This window comes from Narcine bancroftii, chromosome 12, assembly GCF_036971445.1.
Source record: "Narcine bancroftii isolate sNarBan1 chromosome 12, sNarBan1.hap1, whole genome shotgun sequence".
Taxonomy (NCBI): domain Eukaryota; kingdom Metazoa; phylum Chordata; class Chondrichthyes; order Torpediniformes; family Narcinidae; genus Narcine; species Narcine bancroftii.
This window is the reverse complement of record NC_091480.1, coordinates 12,404,583-12,423,539: the sequence shown is the minus strand read 5'-3', so window position 1 is coordinate 12,423,539 and position 18,957 is coordinate 12,404,583. Positions and strand designations below refer to the sequence as shown.

The 18,957-nt window shown below is 43.4% G+C and overlaps 1 protein-coding gene across 2 annotated transcripts in view; it reads right to left on the bottom strand.

The window, feature by feature from the left end:
- Nucleotides 1–1,720: 1,720 nt before the first annotated feature.
- LOC138746878 (general transcription factor 3C polypeptide 1) overlaps nt 1,721–18,957 on the bottom strand; it is a 68,781-nt gene continuing 51,544 nt past the window's right edge. For both annotated transcript variants that reach the window (XM_069905461.1, XM_069905462.1), the window contains 7 exons: nt 17,107–17,391; nt 14,824–15,062; nt 12,233–12,519; nt 9,820–10,666; nt 7,210–7,267; nt 5,326–5,518; nt 1,721–2,085 (listed from right to left, as the gene is read on the bottom strand). In XM_069905461.1, the coding sequence (XP_069761562.1) occupies nt 1,876–2,085; nt 5,326–5,518; nt 7,210–7,267; nt 9,820–10,666; nt 12,233–12,519; nt 14,824–15,062; nt 17,107–17,391 (2,119 nt within the window). In that variant the 3' untranslated portion in view covers nt 1,721–1,875. The remainder of the gene's footprint in view (nt 2,086–5,325; nt 5,519–7,209; nt 7,268–9,819; nt 10,667–12,232; nt 12,520–14,823; nt 15,063–17,106; nt 17,392–18,957) is intronic.

Sequence of the window (18,957 nt, the reverse complement as noted above, 5' to 3'; positions counted from 1 at the left end):
GAAAACCAACAAGGTCGGGTCAGATACAGCAATGAGCTCTCTGAACCCTTCTCCATTAACAATGGCGTGAAGCAAGGCTGTGTTCTGGCACCAACCCTCTTTTCAATCTTCTTCAGCATGATGCTGAACCAAGCCATGAAAGACCCCAACAATGAAGACGCTGTTTACATCCGGTACCGCACGGATGGCAGTCTCTTCAATCTGAGGCGCCTGCAAGCTCACACCAAGACACAAGAGAAACTTGTCTGTGAACTACTCTTTGCAGACGATGCCGCTTTAGTTGCCCATTCAGAGCCAGCTCTTCAGCGCTTGACGTCCTGCTTTGCGGAAACTTCCAAAATGTTTGGCCTGGAAGTCAGCCTGAAGAAAACTGAGGTCCTCCATCAGCCAGCTCCCCACCATGATTACCAGCCCCCCCACATCTCCATCAGGCACACAAAACTCAAAACGGTCAACCAGTTTACCTATCTCGGCTGCACCATTTCATCAGATGCAAGGATCGACAATGAGATAGACAACAGACTCGCCAAGGCAAATAGCGCCTTTGGAAGACTACACAAAAGAGTCTGGAAAAACAACCAACTGAAAAACCTCACAAAGATAAGCGTATACAGAGCCGTTGTCATACCCACACTCCTGTTCGGCTCCGAATCATGGGTCCTCTACCGGCACCACCTACGGCTCCTAGAACGCTTCCACCAGCGTTGTCTCCGCTCCATCCTCAACATCCATTGGAGCGCTTACATCCCTAACGTCGAAGTACTCGAGATGGGGTTCGGTTTAATGGCATCCAAAAGATAGTTACCGTGTCTTTTTTTATTAGTCTACATTTTTGATTCTTCTGGAGTATTTGTTTGTAATGCCAATATGTGGCAACTCTGCCTGGCCGGCAGGAAAAGGAACCTCGGGGTTGTATGTGATGTCATGAGTGTACTCAGACAATAAATGAACTTTTATGAGGATAGTGTATTGGAACACCACTGTCCAGGACTCCAGAGTAAAATTTAAAGCCACAACTTGCTGTGTCCGAGAACTACCAACTGTGCCACAAATGCCGAGAGAGGACACGACCCTAAATCCAATTCCTACAAGTTATTTTCGATTCATTTGGCTCTTTTAAAATGTCAAGCTTTGTATAAAATACGCTTCATTGCATTTCATAATGTGTCTCATATTTAGAGGATCTGGTGCCTTGGCAAGTAGTACACCCGGCTCCAAAATAAGCTACAATCTCAAAAGCACATCATTTCAATTGCGTTTTCTCTTCTTGCAGTCACCCTGATTCAATATTTTGTCTGACTGTGATTGTGAAGTACCCCAGGGTAGGTAACAGGCCCTTCGGCCCAAGCTGCCCAATTAAACCCAACTGACCTACAACTCCCAGTACATTTTGAAGGGTGGGAGGAAACTGGAGCACCCAGAGGAAACCCATGCAGACACGGGGAGAATGTTCAGGCAGTGTGGGATTCGAACCCGGTCCTGATTGCTGGCGCTGTAACAGGGTTGCATTAACCGCTACACTAATCATGCTGCCCTATTACAATATTACAGAGATAAGACACGTATGTTTATACTCAAAGAACCAATTCCTGACTGGCCTGCAACAAAAAAATGTTTTAGGTCTTAAGATGAGTTACCTGAGGAACTAAAGTTAAATATAATGCTCAATAATTAATGCAACAGAATTAAAACAATTTCAACCAAAAAGATAACCTTGGAGTTTTAGTTAAAAAAAAAAGATTTATTTCTTCATTCTCAAGTTATTTTCCTTTAAGTTGATCTTCAACTGATCTATAAACAAATAATAGTTACCTCAAGTTTGCAACCTAAGCCCACAGCTCTTGCTTCAAGTGAAGATAAAGGGAAAATGTGATATTACTGTATCCATTTGTTCCAGTTTGATTCATGTGGAAAGACCTTGCTGAGTTTTATTACACAATCTATGGTAGGTTCATAAAAGGCAGTGCAGCTCTCAGACAATTTGTGCTCCTGCATCTCGGAGACAGAGGTTGGAGCGGAGAACAAGGACACGGGCTTGCTTTTGGTTAAATTACGTTTTCGGATGCACCCAATAGTTTCCAGACCCTGGGGATTAAAAAAAAGAAAATCCAAGTCAGAAGATGCTAATTGTTAAAATTATACATTTAACCTCATCAGCACCGGAAGGTAGAAATCTTTATTATGAATAGAAATACGATGACAACTAAAAGAGAGTGATGCATTTTAGTACTGTGCCACAACAACCCACTGAACATCAATATTGATGTTGTCAACATTTGGAATGAGTGGTATTGTTTCTGGAGAAGACATTTTGTTGGCCACAATTAAACAAGTAACTGATTAGGTAACAATAAGCCAAATTGAACAAGTAAAAACCCAAACCATCTTCTATTAGTCCTCAATCCAGTCATTCCCATTTTGCCACATAAAATATATGCAAGCTTGCATCATAGTTTAGGTAATCTGCACTGTGGGGTCTGTGCCTTCTCTGAACATCTATTTACAGATCAAAGGAAATACAATAAAATATGCCGACCTGCTGCTCAGAAAATCGAGCTTAGTGTCAAATAAGCTGGCATGAAATCATTTTAATGGATACTTCCCCAGTAACTTTTTGGAATATTTAATTTTAATTATTCCAAGACTCATCCAGAATATTATGAATAATACACGAACACTTAACAATGTTGAGCAGGAAGGCAACTTTAAATTTCTGGGGGGGTGGGGGGGGGGGTGGGGGTCAGTATCCCAGAGGACCTTTCCTGTAAGCCACAATGTCATCGTGAAGAAAGCACGTCAGCGCCTCTACTTCCTCAGGGGGTTCGGCATGCCGTCGGAAACCTTGGCGAACTTCTGCAGGTGTGTCGTGGAAAGAGTGCTGACCGGCTGCATCACGGCCTGGTGTGGGGGCCGCGATACTTCTGAATGGAAATCCCCGCCTAAGGTAGTGGACAAAGCCGAGTACATCATGGGCACAACCCTCCCCACCATCAAGAAAATCGACATGGAACGCTCCCGTCAGCAATAATACAGAGTATTATTTCATACGTCATATAAAGAGCATTTTAAAATTACGGAGTATCAGATGATCTGAAATCTTATCCCCTCCCTCCCAACTGATAACATTAAAATTAGTCCATGTCATTAATTAGTCCATGTCTTGATTTTCAGGAATTCAACGCTATTAACCTAACTAGATTATTTAAACCTTTTTTGGGGAAGTTCATTATATCCTTAAGCCAGTATGATTCAAATAAGGTTGCCATATTTTAACAAACACGCCATATTTCTTTCTAAGGTTATAAGTTATCTTTTCCAGGGGAGAAGAACTTTGCATTTCCATATTCCAGCAAGTAATAAGTAGTGGGGGTGGGGTGGGGAGTCTGACTTCCATGTAACAGCGATACACTTCCTGGCTACCGCTGGTGCAATCCTCACGAACTGTATTTGATATTTTTGTGCCAATAACCATGAGATTGCTCAGTAAATCCAGTTCTGTTTCCAATGGAAAATCCACTTCGATAATTTTCTGTCAAAATATCTGCCAAGTCATACCAAAAGGATCTTACTTTCACGCATAGCCAAGTTGAACGTGTAAACGATCCAACCTCCAGACCACATTTAAATCACGAGTCTGGAATTTCAGATTTTAAACCGTGTAATTTTTGTGGTGTAAATACCTTACACCGGTGCATACAATTGTATTGTACCAATCTACACCTGACCTTAATAAATGATGTCATATTATTAGAGCACAATTTTAATCAAGATTGTTCTTGAATCCCTTCCCCCCCCCGCCCCCCGAGTCCGTCTTCCCCCTTTCCCTCGATTTGTTCAAGCCCAGTTTCGGACTGTTGCTCTGCAATTGGAGATATATCTTAGATATAAATTTACTTGTGATCCCCTTTCAAAGAAGTCTCCAGGTCACTACACATTGGCGGGGTCATGGTCTATCTCTTAAAAAAAAATCTTAATTGAAGAAAGTTCTATTTGACAAATCTATCTTTTTTTTCAGCTCTTCAAATGCAATCAATTGTCCTTGTTAATAACAATCCTCGATACACCTGATCCCTTTACAGCGCCAAGTGTCCAGGATTTTATTTCCTAATGTTATCGGTCTTAACTCATTTTGATACAAGGGTATTTTTGACCTGTACATTTATTAATTTGGTGCCATATCTAAGTTATGTGTTTTAGAATGGGGTTATCTGGCTTTCCAGACAAATAATTTAATCTTCCTTTTGTAACTGAAATCTTCTACTATCTTCTCACCAACTTGAGCTCAGTCAGGAACATCCCCTCCCTCAAAAAAAACCTTTTTGGCTTCTGGTGAGCACTTAAAAAGTCACCAGGGTTTTGTTCTGTAGCACAACTGGCAGATGTTATCAAATAATACATCTATTTTTACACAACTGGAGGGCAACACAGCCTCTTGTACAACTTTTACTCATGAGTTTACAAGACACAGGTTAAACAAATTGATGAATTACTGAAGAAGGAAACAGAAATGTTTCATCGTACCCTCCCAGAGTGAAATCTTCCCCTCATCTGTCTCAGCCTTAGGGTGATGATGTCAAACCAAGGTGGATTTAAACATTTATCGGACTGCTTGGTCATTGTGGGTGCTTGCCAGGCTTTTGAAGTTTGCAAGTGACGACAGACCAGAAATACATCATTCGCCGTGCAGCGATTTGGCTCCCCAGATTAGAAATGACACCGCACGTATGTGGTACATTTGTCTGCTACTGACATAACGGATACAAGCTCCTTTCATGGAAATACTAAGTTTTTTCGTCACCAGACAATTTTGGTACCCCTCCCCCCACCACCCCACCAAAACTATCCATATAAAAAGGAATAATTTTGCAAGTATTGTGGAGTCTCTATTTTGTAGTAAAAATGTGCAGAAAAAATGCCTTTCATTTGGTCTCATCTGAAAGATTATCATCGTGGATGAGAAAAAGATTCACTGGTTTCTGAAAATTCATATAAAGTGTAATTAAAAAAATTTAGACATACAGCAGTGTTACAGGCCATTTTGTTCCACAAGCCTGCGCCGCTCAATTACACCCGATTGACAGACGAACAAGCTATGTTTTTTTGAAGGGTGGGTGGAAACCGGAGCACCCGGAGAGGAGATCCACGCAGCTATGGGGAGAATGTACAATCGGAGAGAGCCGGATTCGAACTCAGATCGCTGGCACTGTAACCACTACGCTAACCGAGCCGTCTTTTTCTATTATTAAAGTTTATTATTTATCAGGAATGCAATCTTAATGGAATCCAAGATATAAACCACCTTCATCCAACACTGAACACACTCACCCGCAATAATTCCATCACAATAACAGGTTGGAGAACAGCACTGTAGTAGCTCATCAGTTTCTCTTCTGTGATCCCAGGTTTTGCCATAATATGGTACAGCATGGCCTCTATCATTCCTTTGCACACAGGTCTGTTCAGGCTTCCATCAACATTCCTCCAGGGGTGGCAGAAAAAACTAATTTGCTCGTATTCACTGCAAGATTCAACCAGGAAAGTCGTCAGTTATAGCTCTTTTAAAAAATGCTTTCCGTATTCCACACTTTATCCATTGACCTTGCCACGTGAATACCACGAACCCTTAACAATGTTGTGCAGGAAGGCAACTTTAAATTCCTGGGGGGGGGGGGGGTGGGGGTGGGGGTCAGTATCCCAGAGGACCTTTCCTGTAAGCCACAATGTCATCGTGAAGAAAGCACGTCAGCGCCTCTACTTCCTCTGGGGGTTCGGCAAGCCGTCGGAAACCTTGGCGAACTTCTGCAGGTGTGCAGTGGAAAGAGTGCTGACCGGCTGCGTCACGGTCTGGTGTGCGGGCCGCAATACTTCTACTGCCTCAGGGGGTTCGGCATGCCGTCGGAAACCTTGGCGAACTTCTGCAGGTGTGCCGTGGAAAGAGTGCTGACCGGCTGCGTCACGGTCTGGTGTGGGGGCCGCGATACTTCTGAATGGAAATCCCCGCCTAAGGTAGTGGACGTAGCCTAGTACATCGTAGGCACAACCCTCCCCACCATCAAGAAAATCGACATGGGACGCTGCCGTCAGCAATGATCAAGGATCCACACCTCCTAGCACGTGCACTGTTCTCACCTTGGCATCAGGAATAAGGTGCAAGTGTCACAGGACTTGGACCTTCAAGTTCAGGAACAGCTGCTACCCCTCAACCACCACTCTTAAACAATAGGCTCATTCAGAGACTCATTTAAGAACTATTTGGTCATTATTTATTATGAAATATTTATATTTCTGTATTTGCAGTTTGTTTACATTTCTTTATTCATTATACAGTTCTTTTTTTTCTTGACTAGTTTTCAGTTACTGGTAATTTTGTAAACTCTTCCTGGCCTGCAGTAAAAAGAGGATTTCAGAATTGTTTGCGATGTCATGCGTGTACTTCGACAATAAATCTGAACTGAACAACAGCATTAGGTTCAGTATGTCATGGCAAACTTCTACAGATGTGCATCACAGACTGGCACAGGTGCTCCAATATCGATCTCTGAGTGGAAAGCCCTGCAAAAGTTAGTGGACCGCGCCTCCTCCGTGGGTAAACGATCATTACGCCAGTTGCCGGGAAGTTATTTTAGAAGCCGCTGTGTTGCTGCACTGTCACCTGGAACTTCACGGTTCAGGTCAGAGAAGCCCACGATTCTACCTCCTTCCTGGAAAGAAGGGGCGATGAACATTAATGTTACCCAAGAGATGGGCTGGGAATCTGTGGAAACTTCTATTCGATGCATTACAATTTCCTGAAATGGAATATTTTCCATTCGTGCAAGATCCCTCACTTGACAGACGTTGTAATGGATTTAGACATAGATAACAGGCCCTTCCGGCTCACGAGCCTGTGCCGCCCAAATGCACCAATTAACCTACAAACTACGCGTGTTTTTTAAGGGTGGGAGGAACCCTCGCAGACACGGGGTGAAGGTACAAACTTCTGACAGACGACACGGAATTCGAACCCGGGTCGTTGGTGCTGCACTATGCACGGTGGGTGACAGGATCTTTTTCTGTGCGTCACCATGGGAATTTCATCAAAATAACACATGATCTGGTCTAAAACAGGAGACTTTACTTTTGCCCAAAGCTCCAATTCGGATTCACGATTTCTTGATCGAAGATTTATTTCATTTAAAATACAAGACAGTGATAATATTAAACACCCACCTGTCCCGTTCATTTTGCAAGAGACTTTCCAGCTTGTCGCCCTCTTTACCCACATCTCCTACGGCAAAAGATGAGAGACAGCTTTAATTTGAATTCTCCGTGCAAAGAAAAACCAAACCCTTTCAACCCGAGGAGCACAACTTTGATTCTCCCAGCTGCACATCCTTCACACATTCAATCAGATATGGAACATGGCGGATGTTCAGAAAAAGAACCGGAGTGAAAAATAATTCAATCATCTGCGTGTGCTTTAGTGATATAGTAGTTGAGGTGGTGAGATTGGGAAAGATGAGGGAAGTGAGAATAAGTTGAACTTTTGTGCCTGGGGCCAAAAATGTTGGTGGAAAGCACTCTTGAGCAACTCTGCCCAGTCATTTGAAGGACAAAGCAACGGATTCAAATGGGAAGCACACAGGAGACTGTTGCAGATGCTGGAATCTGAACCTCAACACCATCGGCTGGAGCAACTCAGCAGGTCGAGTAGAGTCAGTGGGAAATGAAGATTGGTTGAAGTACAGGTTGGAGCCCTCAACAAGACTGGGAATGCACAGAGAGAACCCAGTGCAAAGAGGACGGGTGGGAGGGGCAGGACAGGGGCCCACGTGTGATTGGTGGATCAGGGAGAGGTGAAACATGATGGACAGAGGCAGAAGATTGGAAGCTGCAAAGATGCAGATGGATTAAACCTTCTGCAACAGCAAGATAGTTAATGGACATCATAATCGATCTTAGCCATTCTCAACGAGGGCCATAGCGTATTTAATAGGGGCCATGGACTGAAATCATAAAATTATCTGGAATTCAAGCAATTGGCAAAAAAATTGAGGAAAATAAATAGGTAAAAAATACATAAACTGAAAATTGGTGGGCCTCGCCATTAGTTCACTGATCATGCAACATGCAATCTTAAGCAAGCAGAAAATACACTTATCCGCATCTACCTACCCGCATAGGTGCCAGATACCAGAGGTTTTACTGTATTTTTTATGTCGTCGGTAGGAGAGAAGTATGGAAGAAACCAAGTAAATTTGACTCTTTCACAGGGAAGGGAGGCCCATAAACTCTGAGCAGAGGTCTTATACATTCCTTTTTAAATCCTCCCTAATCGCACATCCTCATTCCAGATGGTGTTTCCTTCTTAATCTCACGAGTTTTATTGTAAAAATTACAAATGTTTTATTCTCTTTTCTATTTCAGATGTGTTATTCTTTTCAATTGCACATTAATTTAATTGCTGGCATTTAAGTTTGCTAGTTGTTAGGGTGTGCTTTGAGCATCTCTCGATCATTAGCTCAAATCTCTGCATCACTAATTCCATCACATCTCCAATGTCTCCAAATCCTCTGACTCCCAAATGCCCAGCAGCACTGTGGCAATGAGACACTGTGGTTTAACAATTCCCTGCACTTAACGTCCCAACCTTCCGTCTTCCTGTCAATGAGGCAGGGCTGGTTAGTGAGCAGGATGTTTTCCTCACTGGCCGTCATTCTGAAATTCCACGCTGGAATTTTCAGAGATCTTATCATGCTCACAATACTGGAGATTGTTACAGTATTGCAAAAAGATAAAGAGTCAAAGATTAACCCTCATACCGAAGGAGCCTTTCCATGACAGTTTAGTGCTAAATAAAGCTGCAGAGGATAACGAATTGAACAATAAGGACAGCAAGGCTAGTGTAGCGGTTAGCGCAACGCTGTTACAGTGCCAGCGACTGGGTTCAAATCTGGCTCTGTCCGTAAGGAGTTTGTACACTCCTGGGTTTCCTCCTGGGTCCTCCAGTTTCCCCTCACCTTTCAAAATGTACAGGGTTTGTAAGTTCACAAGATTCACAAGACCAAGGAACAGAACCAGGCCACCGGGCCCATCGAGTCTGTTCCGTAATTCGACACAAAGCTACTCTACACTAGTTCCAATTTCCGGCCTTTTCCCCATATCCCTCGATGCCCTCCCTCCTGAGATACTTTGTCCATTTCTTGTTTAAATACTCCCAGTGATTTGGCTTCCACTCACTGCAGCAGTGAGTTCCACGACCCTCTGGCTAAAGAAGTTCTCCCTAATCTCTGTTTTATACGGATAACCTCTAATTTTCAGATTATGACCCCTTGTCCTCGATTCACCCGCCAAGGGAAACATCTTATCTGCATCCACCCAATCTAAACCTTTCAAAATACGAAATGCCTCTACGAGATCTCCTCTCATTCTCCTATATTCCAATGAATACGACCCAAGAGCTGCCAAACGCGCCTCGTACGTCAGCCCTTGCATTCTGGGAATCGTCCTCGTCCATCTCCTCTGCGCCCTCTCCAACAACATCGCATCATTTCTGAGATAAGGGGCCCAACAGTGCACACAGTTCTCCAAATGGGGTCTCACCAGTTCCCCATCGAACCTCATCGACACCTCTTTGCTCTTATACACTCTTCCTCTTTTGTGGTATTTGGGCAGAATGGGCTTGTGGGCCAGAAGAGCCTGTTACTGTGCTGTATGTCTAAAATTAACTTTCAAATTTATTTCAAAAACTGGACAACATTCAAGTAACAAAACCCAATTTTCGAATGTGCTTAAATATACAGTAGCTACCATTATGCAAGCTCCGTATATTCAAATTACCTTCATTCTGAAGTCCAGATCTGTCCTGATTCTGGTTTATTTGTGGATTTTTGTCATCCCCTGGATTCACCACAGATTGATCACCTTTGAGAACTTGCCCATCCGCAGGATGGATTGCTTCAGTGTGACCGTCTCCCACTGTGGGCCCTGCCTGGTCAACCCCTTTGTCTTCTCGCATGGACCGGCCACTACACTTCTCAGCGGTCACTTGAGAAGCGACGCTCCGACCTTCAGCACGAAGTGAAGGGTTAAGCCCCTCGGCTCTTTCATTTCTGTCCCGCTCTGGTTCTGAAACTGATCCTCCCGGCTCACTCCACAGCTCCTGGCTTTTGACAAGATCTGTTCTCAGGGAAGAGGCGGAGGACGACAGGTGTCGAGAGAGACTGGTTCTTGTTTCATCTTTCCAGCTGTCAAAACCTTTTGGATCTGAGAAACCCCAGCTTAGATCAGCAGGCTCACTTTTCTGAAAAGTTCTCTTACAAGGACGCTCCTGGTCAACTGTTTCAGTTTCAACTTCCTCAACACTTCTTTTTCTGCTTCCAGTCTCTGTACCTGCACCATCTGAACCCACAGCCTCATTCTGCAGAGTCTTGCATTCCACACCGTGCTGCTCAACAACGTCCTTTGTGTGAAGATCAGACTCTGCGCCCTTCTTTTGTGCTTCTGTCTGCTCGTTTTTTAGTCCAGATTCTGAATGGCTTGTTTCAGGTGAACTCAGGCAGACAGACTTCTCGCTGCTTTTCCAAACATGAAACGGATGAAGCAGCCACGGGCGAGCATATTTCACAGCAACTAATCGAATCGTCGAGCCGCCGACTTCTATAATTTGGTCCAACGCGATCAAGTCCTGAAAAATGAATCGAGCCTCTTCAAGTCAACTGCAAAATCGCCTCAATCATTTACTTTACTTCCCTTTAACCATGAAAGCACAACAATTTCGATCGCAAAGAATTTCTGCAATTTATGGATCTGCTTTTGATGACTTCATAAGGGACCCTTTCCTTGAAGTGTCTAGAACAGGGGTGTCAAACTCAAATTCACAGAGGGCCAAAATTAAAAACTTGGACTAAGTCGTGGGCCAAACAAAATATTGATTGAAAATTTTCAACAACATCTGCATGTTTTCTCTTCTTTCAACTTTTTCTTATTAAAATAAATGTTTAATAATAGTTTTGGTTAAACTCTTTCCAGAAGAAGCATTAACAAATGAGAAATAAAATATTCAAGAAATAATATTTCTCTATAGCCTTCAAGCTCCTTTTAAATGTTTTTTTTTTCACAAGCCAACAAGTCAAAAAAAAACAACTTGCTTCAATGACAAACAGGTTTGTCTTTTAAAATGATTAACATATAGTCTGCCTCCCACCTGTCTTGAAAGGTCCTGTTTTCTGTCTTTCGTTTGGCCATTTTTCGTAAGGGGTTTATTACATGTGAGTAAGGCGACAGGTTGCAGATGCTAATTAAAGTAAACAGAGGAGGTGGGGGCGATTAGCGGGCTGATGGGCCGGCGCCAACGCATTTGCAAAGCATTCTGGGATTTGTAGTATTAGCTGTGCATGTGCTACACTGGCGCGGCGGCCAGCGGGCCAGCTCTAATATATATTTGATATGATCTTGTGGGCCAAATATAATTATATCATGGGCCAAATTTGGCCCGCGGGCCTGAGTTTGACATGTGCGGTCTAGAAGTTCTGAATTCCCTTCACCTAATCTCTCAGACTAGTACTAGCAAGAAGCGCACCCGAAGGGCTCTGGGGTCTGAAGGTTTCCTCACTGCGCCAGAGGTTTGGATTTGGGCTCGATGGTTTGAACTGAAACGGAGTCTTGAGCGGCTGCGGTGGCTGTGGGAGAGCTGGTGGCAAATCCGTGGACACTCAGCGACTCTGAGGGGACTCTCTTTTGCTGTTCTTTCTCTCACTGAAAAGGACGCCGGGCAGATGGCAACGGCAGATCTGTCTGCCTTGTGGTAGAGTAAAGGCAGTTTTATGTGATTTTATGACATGACAATAAATAGTATCTGATTTGATCTACTTCAGGCAGTCACACCAGGGCTCGATATTCAATGAAGAAAAGGTTGCCTGCAAGTCGGGTCCTTCTCTCCATTCAACCACAAAGTGTGCTTATTATAGGACTAAAAGTTAAATGCATCATTTCATTACTTTGCCAAATCTCGGAATCCCAAGCAATCGGCAAATTCACTCATCTGGCAACTACCAATCCCTTTCGGTACCAGATAACGGGGGTTTTACGATATTGATTTTAACAAAAGTAAAATATTACTCAATTTTTTAAAATGCATACGTTAACTCAGCCCACCAATTTACTGGACTCATGAGCAGGTAATCACAATTTCAATTTCGAAACACTGAATTCCCCAGGAACAGTCTGCAAATATTTTGGATTTAAGACAAACCTGCAGATACTGCTTTAAAGTCCTGGTCCTTGCATTCAATGCCTCCTCGTACTGAACAAATCTCTGCGCTAATTTTATCACCTCCGTCCCAAAGATAGAACACACTTCAACTGCACTGGAGATTTCCCGCGAGGCAACCAGGTCCTCGGAGCTGTACCCGAGCTTCTCGACGAGGTGCTTCTGAACTTTCTCTCCTCCATCCTCGCAAGTGCTGGGCTTTAGCACCTTGGTGAACGAACGAGGGAGAGCATCTGGTCCCGAGGTTTGCTGAAACAAAGTGGAAGAATCTGTCCAAGAGAAAGCGGGTCGTTGAGTGTTTCAGTCAAGTGCATTCAGACAATGAGAATCATTCAGAAAAAGGCCAAAACTATCATGATAAACATTATTGCAAATTGTGGCAACAATTTAAAAAGTACTGCAGTCGTCAATGTTCAGATAATTCTTAATGAATTTAGATGTAATTCAGCTGATTTTCTGGACTCAGTGGGCACCAATTGGCATACACTAGCTGACACCTCTTCAATTGTTCAACATCCTGATGGGTTGGAATGTCCTTTCAACCACACATTAGGAGGATTCGAGCCACTGATTTGGGTCCCTGCCACAAAATCTGGTTCCTTCATTGGTCGACTCCCATCACTACTCCTGGCAACTTGTAAGAGGGTGAACCGAACTTCTTCTCCTGTCTGACCGAGAAATAAGTTTCCAATTATATATTTGTGCCACTGAAATCTTGTTTATCATCACTCATCTCTGCCTGCCTTGCATCATCGTTTATTTTTAGCTTGTATTTATAAGATTCATGCCAATCGTCAGATTGCATATATGACATCGCATACAACCCGGAGATTCTTTTTCCTGCGGGCCAGGCAGAATTTCTACTTCTCGGAGGCGCAAAAATAACTGTCCTCAAGATGAGAAATGTAAACAAAGAAAGAATTGAGAACAAACTGACTGCTATCCAGAAATATCAATATTCAATCATAAAAAATATGCATAAATGAGTCTTTGATTGAGTTTGTTGTTGACGGTTTGTGTCTGACGGTGGAGGGGTAGCAACCTACAGGGAAAGGGAAGCAGTTCCATTTGTCCCGTTTCCCTTCCCCTCACTTCTCGATACTCCTGCAATTTATGCTCTCTCGCACATGGCCAGCAAAATCCCTTTGCACCTTTTGCCATTTGCTGTCTTCTACGGAGTAATTTAAGGTAAGCAATTAACATACCAGCAGTGCTTGAGACAAGGGAGGGAATGTAAGTTCGCAGAGGAAATCTGTGCCTTTGGAGTGCAAACTCCTCGCACAACGGCCTGCAAACGCCTCACAGTTTGATGAGGCCCAAAGCAAGATTGAGAAACGCCATGTAATCTTCCATCTGAGCACCTTCTGGACTCCGTATTGACTTCCGGAACTCCAAGGTAATTTAATTTCTCTGGCATTGACTCAGCTGGTTTGTTTTTTTTTCTCTCTCTGGGAATGGAGGATAGGCCCAGCCTCTCCTGGCAGGCAGGCCTTCCTGCTCTGCATTTTGCCACTCCCAACATCTTTTAACTATATTCTGTTATTCAGGTTCTCACTCTCTTAGTGTTCCCATTCACTCTGTGACTGGATCATTAAGCTTACAGTTTATCTGCGTGCAGTCACCAATTTTACCCACCCCTTCATTGCAGTTTATTGAGCTATTTTTCTCTTTGAATGGAACCATTAACTGTTATCCCTCCCACAAATGCAAGCTATCCTGTTTGAATAAAGCCATCTTACACTGGGGTGCACTGCAGTGGCTCTCTTGACAACTTGTTTGGTCTTCTGCATAACTGCTCTATTCAGTTTAGGAGGATGCATCAAAGATTTTTTAAAAATTGCACACCCACCTTTGAGGATTGAAACACAATGACGAATCGTGAGAAAAGTCACGTTTTAACAAAGGAGAAACACGCACGTTATTTTGTTAGAATCAGTATACCGTCACTTAATTATGTTCAACAACACAAATCATTTACTTTTCAGAGAACTCAAGAGCCCACCCAACTCCATATCTGCAACTACAGTAAATACAGGAATTGATTTGCGGTGAGACTTTCTAACCGCCCTCTCATACTGGAACGTGTCTTGATTCATTCACCTCATGATTCACAACATCAAAAAATGTTCCTTCTGAATGAGGTTGAGCAGTGGTTAGAACGATTTGTGTGTCACACGATGAAAAGTTAGGCAGATTATGATTGGCGAGTCACAGAAAGAGCAAATACCCGATGACCATAAACGTACCTATCTTGTCCAAAAAGAAACATCATTACAAAATGAAGGGAGGGTAGTTTAGGAGAAACTTTTGGATCATTTTTTTAAAAACAACACAAAGAGTTGTCAGTGCCCGGAATGCCTTGCCAGGAGTAGTGGTGAAGACTGAAACATTAGTGGCATTTATAAGACTCTTATTAGACAGGTACGTACAGAAAAATAGAGGTCGGGAGGGTTTCGTTTTTTTTGGCTAGGAATATATAGGTCAGCACAACATCAAGGGCCGTAGTGTTCCAGCACAATTAAAACGTCTCAGATGAAACAGTACAAGAAAGAGCACACAAATTTCATATTCACCCTTCAAGCCTCCTGGAGCTGGCGTTGAGCGGATCTTCAACCTCACCCTGCAGGAGTTTACCACAACGTTGTCATTTGGATTAAGGTTGCGTGTGCTCACAATGCCTGGTGCGTAATACCCTCTCATCAGCAAGTAATTGGTATGTGAGGCCTGTGGAGCCTTCACTTCAAATTTGGGCTTATTTCCAACATCTTCCAGTTCATCCTCCTCATCGTCATCTAGACTTTCCTTCCCCAACCTGAGGGAGAGTGAAGCAGAGTTAATTATTTGAAAGCTCAAAAGATTCCAGATGAGCAAAAGTATGACAAGCATTCTTCAATGGATATACTCAATATCCACTCCATAACGCAGCAGGTTATCAAGAAGGCAAATGGAATGTTGGCCTTCATTGCTAGGGCAACTGAATTTAGGAGATGATGCTGCAACTGTACAAGGTACTGGTGAGACTGGTGCAGTGCTGCTCTCCTTACTTGAGGAAGGATGTATGGCTTTGGAGGCGGAGCAGAGGAGGTTCAGCAGGTCGACTCCAGGGATGAAGGGATGAGCCGATGAGGCATCCGGGACTGTACTTGCTGGAATTTTGAATAGTGACAGGGGATCTTATAGAAACGGACAAAATTATAAAAGCCTTAGACAAGATGGAGGTAGGTAAATTGTTTTCATTGGTGTGGGAGACTAGAAGTAGAGGACATAGCCTCAACACTCAGGGTAGTAAATTTAGGATGGGGATGAGGATGTCTTTACCCAGAGGATGGTGAATCTATGGAATTCACTGCCCATTGAAGCAGTAGAGGCGACCTCAGTAAATATATTTAAGGCAAGGTTGGATAGATTTTTACATCGTAGGGGAATTCAGCGGTATGGGGAAAAGGCGGGTCGATGGAGATGAGCACGATCTCATTCAATGGCAGAGCAGGCTCGATGGGTTAGATGGCCTACTCCTGTTCAGTTTTCTTATCTGTTCTTACGATTTACCAGATCATTCCTCCTTTGGTGATCTGACTGTTTCAACATTGTAGAAAACAAGAGCATGCTCAATACCAGGAACAGAAATAAGAAGATCATAATATTTTCAGCCTGACCCTTTAGTAGCTCTCAGCAAGTTTGGAACATGTCTCGTTGTCTGTGCTCACCCCTGACCTAATGTGCAAATGGGAACTGGAGTGGAGATCCCCCTGCAGCAGGAACCTGACCTAGAATGGGGAGAACTAAACTCACTTACCGATAATTGAAAACAAGTCGGCCCCTGCTGCTGTTCCTTTCTATCCAAGTGAACTGAGGTGTCATTCCTGCAGCAGGGCTGACCCGGATTAAGATTTTCGGATAGGATTCACAGCAAAAGCGTCTTGAAATCGCACAGGTTTACACAAAGGCCTGCTGCAAAATCCATTTAGCAGTTGGAAAAATGAAAATTCAGGACTTTCACACGTGTCTCAGCAGGAATCCTGTTGCACTTTAGACTCTCGGTCTGAAAAAATCTAGGATAACATTCAAAGCTCACTGCGTTTGGGAGACAACGTTTTGTGCGATACCCAGACTTTGACCCCTGTAATTTGCAAATGGGACTAGCTGAGGTAGCCAACTTGGTCAGTATGGACAAGATGGACCAAAGGACCTGTTTGGATGCTATAAAACAATGATTCTTTCTGTGAACACCATTTCAATTATGAGTTGATTATCCATGATATTTGATAGAAGAGGTACTCAGTATATAGTCTATCGTTGCCCAGTATTTCATACTGGGCAATTACTTTGTGTATCCAAATAAATGTGAAGACAGATTAAAGAGCAGCATGGTTGACATCGCGGATAGTGCACCACCAACGACCTGGTTTCGAATTTGGCGCTGTCTGTAAGGAGTTTGTACGTTCTCCCCATGTCTGCGTGGGTTTTCCCCGGGAGCTCCGGTTTCCTTGCACTGTTCAAAATGTACTGGAGGTTTTTGTCGATTAATTGGGTGTAATTGGGCGGCACTGGCTCGTGGGCCTAAAGGGCCGGTGACTGTGCTGTATATCTAAATTTTATTTCAAAGTAGTTGCAGTCACCACAGATTAAAGAATACTGAACAGTTCAAAATTAAAATTAAATTTGGTTTATATGAAAACAGCAAAATTCAGAGTCAAATATCAAATCTAAATGATCAGTATCCAAACACTGAGAAAAAGTTGACAGATGTTTGATTTCACTCAATGGGTGGGGGGGTGGGGGGGGGGGGGGAGAGGGGGAGGAGAATTTTCAAGATTTAGAAACGTGCAAGAGTTATGAAAACCAGAGGCCCATACCTTTTCATGACTTCATTATCGACCAGTGTACTGTCCACAACCACAATCTGTTCAGGGATTGAGACGTGGAAAGAGAGCAGACCGAGGATAAACAAGGATATTGTAGCTACACAGTAGCCACCGTTTCCATCAAGGGGGTAGGTGACCATATCACCCTCTACAGGGGCATCTTTATCCTGGAATGAAAAGACGTTGGGGAGGTCTTCCATTCCCACACTCTTCAGTTTCTGCACAAACTTGTATGACTCCGAACAAATATTGCTTGGAAAACGCCAGACGAAGTGCCTGAAACAAATCATCCACAGGAAGAATAACTAGATGTTTAAGAGTTCTGTGAATCCAAATCAAAACATAGCAAAGCAATGATACACGGGACCAAAGATATAACACATCTTGGAATTTTTTGTCAGCATTAACTCGGCAAATAAATGGGAAAGCTTCAATACTCAGCAGTGTACAAACCTGAAGTTACCCACAACTAGTGTCATACGACCACGACAGGCCCTTTGGCTCTTGATGTTTTGCCACCCTACTGTATATATTCCTGCCAAATAAAACCAGAAACTCTCCCCATCTCATAACCCTCCCCATATTTTACTTTCATCCGTGTGCCTGAAGAGGAGGCTCCTCAATGTCCCCAATGTTCCAACCTCCACCACCACCACCCCCGGCAAGGCATTCCAGACACACACAACTCTCTTGTGTAAAAAAAATGTAACCCTGATGTCTCCCCTAAACTTTCCTCCCTTCACTTTGGACACCCTGAGAAAAAAAGTGTTGGCTGTCGACCTTTTCTATGTCTGTCAGAACCTTAAGTCACCTCTCATCCTTCTACGCTCCAAAGAGAAAAGCCCCAGCTCTCCTAACCTTACCTCATGAGATTTATTTTCCAATCCAGGCAACATCCTGGTAAATTTCCTCTGCAGCCTCTCCATGGCTTCCACATCCTTCCGATAATGAGGTGACCAGAACCGAACACAATACTCTGAGTGCGGTCTCACCAGAGATTTGTCGAGCTACAACAAGAGCTCTCTACTCCTGAACTCAATCCCCCAACTAATGAAGTCCAGCATCACAAAGGCTCTCTGAATTATATCAACCTGTGCAGCAACATTGAGAGATGAATAGATTGGAATCTCAATGTCCCTGTTCTCCCACACTGTTAAGTATCTGATGAAGTCATTTTATGGACGGCTCCCACCACACAGTGTTATTAACCGGAGGGCAAACGAGGCCTTTCACCAATCAAATTTTGTTCAGCTGATCAAATATACGTTACACCTCCAGTTCAACGTCTGATCAGATTATTGTGGATATTTGGGGTAAACTATTGAATAAAATATTAACAGGTTTTCTATCTGTCAATTGAACATACTGTAGGTCCAAAAAGATAAGTGGGTCATCAATTGCAGGTTTCTAATTCAAAACTAACATAGTTCGCTACGTTCGTTTTGGCCAATGCAGCAAATAGACAGCTACCTCATAGCTCCAGTGAGTTCGATTCGATCAGTTGTCTGCCTGGAGTTTGCACCTTCTCTCTGTGATCCTGTGGGTTACCTTTCTCGTCTCCTCCCTAAGATGTGTACATTGGTCACTTAACTCGTCTCTGCAGAGTGGCCCTCTTGTGCAGCTGAGTGGTAGAATCTGGCAAAGAGTTGATGGGATCATGCGGGGAATAAAATGCAGGTCGACTGCAAATGGATGCCCAAGAATCAGCATGGATCTGGTGAGCTGAAGGGCTGATTCTGTATTGTGTGGCTCTGTGGCAGGACTGCTAAGGATTTTAGGACAAATTTAATCGTAACAGGCTGCTTGTTGAATGGGTGCCATTTACATAATCAGCGCCGGACA